The sequence below is a fragment of the Sinocyclocheilus anshuiensis genome, unplaced genomic scaffold, assembly GCF_001515605.1.
Source record: "Sinocyclocheilus anshuiensis isolate Anshui unplaced genomic scaffold, SAMN03320099.WGS_v1.1 scaffold280, whole genome shotgun sequence".
Taxonomy (NCBI): Eukaryota; Metazoa; Chordata; class Actinopteri; order Cypriniformes; family Cyprinidae; genus Sinocyclocheilus; species Sinocyclocheilus anshuiensis.
In genome coordinates, this window is record NW_015558575.1 from 675,944 (window position 1) to 682,597 (window position 6,654).

The following is a 6,654-nucleotide window of genomic DNA, read 5'->3' on the forward strand; positions in this document are numbered from 1 at the left end:
AAATGAAGTATAGCTTACATGTATATACACAGTACTATTCAAAAGTTCGGGGTCAGTTAGATGTTTTAAATGTGTTTGAAAGAAGTCACTTATGCTCGTCAAGGCTGCATTTATTTGATTAAAAATAATAGTAGGATCTATACCTATTTTCTGTTTTAATATATTTAAAATGTAATTTAAAACTGAATTTTCAGCCGCTTTTTCTGCAGTCTTTGGTGTCACATGATGCTTTTAAAAGTCATTCTAATATGCTGATTTGACGCTCAAAACATTTACTATTATTATCAGTTGAAAATGGTAGCTTAATATTTTTGTGAAAATTGTAATATTTTTAGGATTCTTTAATGAATAAAAACTTAAAACGAACTGCATTTATTTGAAATAGAAATCTGTATTGTCACTTTTGATCAATTAAATGAATTCTTACTGAATAAAATATTAATTTATTAAAAATAATTTTTATTTCAATATAGTGCTGTTAATTTGATAGTGTTGAATTTAGTCTAATCAGAAATATGTCTAATCAGAATAAAGTATATTATACTAATCAGCCATAATTAGTCAAATTGTCTTGGACCATTGAAATTTCATTAGATTGCATTTCAGTAAATTCTACTTCCTGTCATTCCAGTTCAAATCCATTTCTACTTCCTGCGTGGAGTGACCAAATTGATTCAAATTCACACTCATGTATTAAAAGGGAGCCAGAAATTTAAAATTCTGAAAATTTCCCAACCCTGAATCATACATTTTGAATTTCACAAGAACTTCCTTGCCTTATAGACACGTCAGTGTGCACATTTATTTCAAAAGGGATGCTCTGATTAAAAAAAAAAAAAAAATTCCTATACATTATCTTTTCTTTTTCTCGTTTCAGAGATGACATAGCTTTAACTGACACAAGGCATATGTTTAAAAAAAAAAAAATCTATTTAGCAAGTGGGAAATATGCTGAACGTGTATCTATAATATACAATATATGCACAAATTAAATAACTTATTGATAACACAGTTCCAAGTGAAAAATCCTTTTAAAGACCTGATTTATCAGAGAAAGAGTTTTCAGTAGTGTCCTTAATGCTGATGAAACCTTAAATAAAGTAACAGGCATTACACTGAGGATGTCTTTAATACTGAATCTCAACAGATCCTCATTTCAGATCCTGTGGAACATTCCGGATTTTACTTTTAATACTGCACACGGATAGCAGACAACCAGCAGCAGCGCATTCAGTGTGTGAGCAGCTTGAGTCGGGCGATCCAGCTGCTGAACAGTGAGGGTTCTGAGGGGGGTCTCTTGGAAGATTTGGCTGCAGGCTTCCGAGCCACGGCTTCCTGGTAGGGTATGGTGGAGCTGTTGTGTAGGTCTGCGTTGATAAAACACTGGCTGCCGCGGATGTGGTCGACCCCTCGGACGAGTTGGCGTTCTCCTGTGGGGCGGTAGGGCAGCGGGTAACAGGGCGACTCTTCTGAGATGGTGGGGATCTGTTCGTTACTCAGATACCTGTGCAAGGCCTCATCACCTGAGAACAGACAAGACACATCGTGTAAGCATGAGAGCTATTTACCAGAAGTGAAAACCATTTACCGCATTCTCAAACCGTTCAAGGACTCTGAGGGCAAAGACAAAATGGCAAAAGCTTTTCAAAATTGCAAGCTTCATTCTGATTGGCTGACTTTAATGGTTTTTGTTAGTTTGTTAGGAACTAGTCATTTTTATAATGTGAGAGCTGTATATTCTGCTTTCATAGCTCATATGCCATTTTTCAACCCTGTGGACAAAAAATAACTTCTTGCACTAGTTAATTTAATTTGTCCACTAACAATGTCCAACAGTGCACATACATCATAACAGGTCTTTTTTTCTTTTTTTTCATAGGCATGTTTTTTTTTCCCACCACAGTGTAATTTTCAGTACATCTGAAATGTATAGAGTTCAGCAGAACTCTGTGATGGACAACTTTGACACTTTTTCATAATTTGACAATAATTTGAGCTTTTGGAAAGAACACAAACATATCACAAATTATATTTACATTGATTATTGCTTGTTTTCTTCTTCTTTCAACTCAAGCACAGCTTATTCTCACACTGTTGTCTTCCTCGATACACAAATTTATTTTTGAAAATCATTTTTTATTTAAAAAAAAACAATCAAACTTTTTGGCTAAAATTTTCAGTGCATTGGAAATGACACCACACATGTGGGATAGTCACAATTTCGGGGGGGGGGAACACACAATACATAATAAAAGGATTATTATCACTCTTTTTTACATTCTCAAAGTTTTAAACATAATAATATGAAATATAGCAAAATAAAAAATCCAAGTCACTTTAAGTGTAATCTTCATTAGACATCTGTTATTTTTCATTAAATCTAGCAGAAGAAACCCCTAGATATGCCCATCAAAACTTACTCCTTTACTCCTGCTCATACTTTGGCACACATTTACATTACTGTCTATAAGTGCATATGGTGCCATTGATTTCACATTTAAGTTTCGGACACATTTACAGTTGTTCGGCGAATTTTCACGGGGGCAATCCAGTCATGTTTAATAGTAATCCATGCAATAAGGAAATTTGAAGATTTTTCCAGACAGATTTCCAGCAAAATGCTGCTTGTTTTGAAAGTAACTTTTATGTGAGCTGCGCTTCATACATCGCTACGCTTAATAGAGTTTTTGCCTGCGATATTCCGTTCGAATTTTGCTAATATGACAAGAGAAGAAATTGTTGAATAAAGTCGTTATTTTTGTTTTCTTTGCGCACAAAAAAAGTATTCTCGTAGCTTCATAACATTACGGTTGAACCACTGATGTCACATGGCCTTTTTTTTACAATGTCCTTATCTTTCTGGGCCTTGAATGCATCAGTTGCATTGCTGTCTATGTAGCTCTCGGATTTCATCAAAAATATCTTAATTTGTGTTCCGAAGATGAATGAAGGTCTTACAGGTTTGGAATGACAGAATTTTTGGGTGAACTATCCCTTTAAGTTACAATGTGACAATAAGTTACACAGTGGAATTTACGCTCAAAAGTCTGCCTCTGCCAGACTACGGACTAAGCAACAATGTAAAAAAAATTAATGATGCAACATGATAACTAGCCATTGACTAGCTATGATAACAGGCATTCTTCAGTAGTAACAAGAAAACAACTCTGCATGTGTTTATAGTCTGCAAAAACATTGCACATATTTACTGATGAACTATGGGTATACAGAGATTACCCCTTGAGCTACTGACAAACAGACAAAAATGCAATGCATAGTGTTATCTGACCTTTGTCTGCTCCTGCCCATGTAATTGGGCTTGTGAAATGTTTACACTGACAGCTGGATATTAACTCCCTTCAGCGGTAGTTTAAACACAGACAGGTGTTGCACTTACCTTTCCTTCCAAGAGCCCAGGGTCTGGAGGAGGAGTCCGACACTCCCAGGCAAGTGTCTACCGGCATGGACATGGGACGCGGCTTCCCTAAAGCACATGCACAATGAAAGAATCAGTCTAATTGAGTCCTTGCTTGAGCCATGCTGGCTAAGACTTTTATTTAAAGGCTCAGAGTGAAAAGAAAGCAGACGTCATGGAACCAAATGAGTCTCCTCTTTTATTTCTGTGCAGGTTTTATTTGATTTTGTTTTGAAGCTTTGTTCACAATGCACACAAATGCCACATAGTTCACTAAAGGATTGCGTTCAGAGAGCTTTATTTGAAACTTAACATGTTAACATTATAAAATGGAATGTTCCTTTAATGTTTGCATAACAAAAAAAAAAACATTTAAAAATCTTGACATTTTGAATAATCAGAGAGCATTCGGAAATAACATTTTCATAACTTAATTGGAACATTAGCAAAATGTTCTTATAAAATACTTTTGTTAGGTGGGTAGTCATTTGATTTTCATGAACAACTTGCAGTTCTTGTTGATTCAGTAATGGCTCTGACTGATTCAGTGAGTTTATTCATTCAGTGGATTCATCAGACTGATTCAAACCTTATGATTTTGACTTTTTTTGTCATAAGAGTAACTTGAAGTGGACTAGTCATTCTGAAGGTTTCAATAGAAATACATTTTCTTGCAATTTTATGTGTGGTTTGCATTAGGTTTTATGAGTTTTTTTTTTTTTTTTTGCTGTTCAGACTACAAACAACTAAACAGATCTGAGTTTCATTACGCCAAAAATAAAAACAAACAAATGTTGCCGTCTGTCTGCAGAAAGTCATAACAATCACATGTGTTCCCCTTCAGGAACTCGAACTGCATTGGAAACGTTTTGGGAATGCCCCCAGTGTGACCATGCTCTGAATCACATATAAAATCAGTCCAATAGATGGGCGAGACGTCATGGGCGGGTGACGTTGCGACCAGGAAGCTATAAAAGCACGTGCGGTGGAACCGGCGTCAGCTTTTTGTCATTCAGCAAGCGCTTTGCGTGTGTGTCAGTCGCTATCTGTTTGTGAGACTTATTTAGTGTTGTTTGTCCACTTATAAGCTCCATTACGCCAAGCTTCAGCAAAAAGAAGCATTTGGGCGAGAGCAGACAGCATTCAGGCTGTGTGTTTCTCCCTGCCCGCGCTATATTTCGGGTGGGGACACACACAGTTTGTGTGTTGCCTGCTTGGGAGCGAAGCACGCAGAGTCAGCTCTCGAGGGAATGTAGATGGGCGAGTCCCTATCTTCTTCCTCACCTACCAGATCCAGCGCCCGCTCTCGGGGTTCGGAAGGTTCTTACCCCCCGGTGAGAGGGCTCGACGCTCCGCCTGTCTTCCTCCGAGGAGGTTGATATGGAGGGCGTCGATGAGCTCGCCAGTTGCACAAGCATCAGTTACACAAGCATATTATGCCTAATATTATAATGAGCAGCTGTACTGTGGAGCGGAGCTTGCGCAGTCAGCTCTCGGGAAAAAGAGAGGGGGCTGATTGTGCTTTACCCGCTGTTAAATGCTCCGCTCTCGCCGGGCACGCTCCGAGGAGTGTGTCCATGCCTGTGATCTTGCGGTTACGGTCCCGCTGCTGCTGAGACATGGCGGCGATTGAGATCGCGGGGATCGCACATGATCTGGCGGATGGGTTGGAGACGGGCTCTCCCTATCTCCACCCGCGTTCCCTAGATCTAGCGCTCTCTCGAGGTTCGGAAGCCCGCCCTGCAGTTCTTCCCCCCGGAGAGAGGGTTCGACGCTCCGCCTGTCTTTCTCCGAGGAGGTGGATGTGGAGGACGTCGATGAGCTGTTTTACAGTCGCACAAGCATTATGTCTATATTATTACGGTCCCGCTATTGCTGAGGCACGGCGGAGATTCAGATCGCGGGGATCGCACGTGGATCTAGCAGATGGGCTGGAGACGGCTCGCCCTTTCTCCGCCTGCACTCCCTAGATCCAGCGCTTTCTCTCGAGGCTCGGAAGCCCGCGCTGCGGTTTCTTCCCACTCTGAGTGAGAGCTCGCTGCTGCAGCTATTTTTCTCCGGAGGAGATTGATATTGTTTGTGTGACCAAGCGGCTCGCGCGCTGCCGAGACAACGCGTGTATTACATCATTTCAGTTTTTGATGTGAATCTTACCACACCAGACCGTGTTTACTCGTCTGGTTGTTTGATTGCATTTAATTCTGAGGAATAAAATTAAGTATTTATCTGATATAAGTTAGATATACAGGGGCTCTTGGGATAAAAATTTCTCGAGTAAGAGCACGTGTTTATCTCTCTTCCTCTGAGGAGGTTGAGGTGGACAAGCCGAGGTTGGGCGGGAGCAGCCCCAACCAACTGTGTTCCAGCTCCTCATATAGGGAGCGTCACTTCTCGTACTCCTCAGAATTTAGAGTCAGAGTGGCGCTCCCGGGCCGAAGGCTTCTAGCGGAAGGCGGATCTGCGGACCGTCATTCCCACTGGATAGTCTTCATCTAAAACGTCCTGACGCCTAAGGCCCAGGACTTCTGAGGGCCGGCCACCTCTGGGGAAGAGCGGTGTACACCTCATTATACGGTGGCCGTCTCTCCTCAGTGCTCTCAGGAGATCGATCTGCCAACCCTGCCACCTACGGTGCACACCAGAGATCTCCTTATTAATTATCTCAGTCTCAAGAGACTGATTCCCTTAGTAGACCTTTTTTGGCAGCGTGGAAACTTCTGCCAAATGTGTCTCAGTGGGTCCTGCACACTGTAGAAAGAGGCTATTGAATCAGTTCGGTTCTTCTCCGCTTCGTTTCAACGGGGTTATTCCCACTCTAGTGGGCCCCGAGCAGGCTAACACTCTCTTGAGGAAGGAGGCCATCGAGGTGGTCCCTTCTCTCAACAGACAGTTTGGGTTCTACAGCCGGTACTTCATCGTCCCAAAGAAGGATGGAAGTTCCTGAGGTTTGCTTTTGGGGGCAAAAGCTTACCGGGTTCTTCCATCGGCCTTGCACTCTCACACCACACTTTTACGAGGTGTGTGGATACTGCTCTGACTCCAGGGCATCCACATACTCAACCACATCGATGATTGGTTGATATTAGCTCTATCTAGCATCTGAGCAGATGGCGGTTCGGCATCGAGATGTCGTTCACGCTTACTTGTAAAAGCTGGGGTTTAGACTTAACGCCAAGAAAAGTGTGCTTTCTCCAGTACAGAGAACCACTTATCTGGGTGTGGTGTGGGATTCGACCACG

General features: G+C 41.4%; 1 protein-coding gene across 1 annotated transcript in view; it reads right to left on the reverse strand.

Moving 5' to 3' along the window:
- Positions 1 to 946: 946 nt before the first annotated feature.
- The window catches only part of LOC107679663 (connector enhancer of kinase suppressor of ras 3-like), a 34,732-nt gene continuing 29,024 nt past the window's right edge, over positions 947 to 6,654 (reverse strand). Inside the window, exons 11-12 of the mRNA XM_016475280.1 lie at positions 3,398 to 3,484; positions 947 to 1,523 (exon numbers count right to left, since the gene is read on the reverse strand). Coding sequence (XP_016330766.1) covers positions 1,231 to 1,523; positions 3,398 to 3,484 — 380 coding nt within the window. The 3' untranslated portion in view covers positions 947 to 1,230. The remainder of the gene's footprint in view (positions 1,524 to 3,397; positions 3,485 to 6,654) is intronic.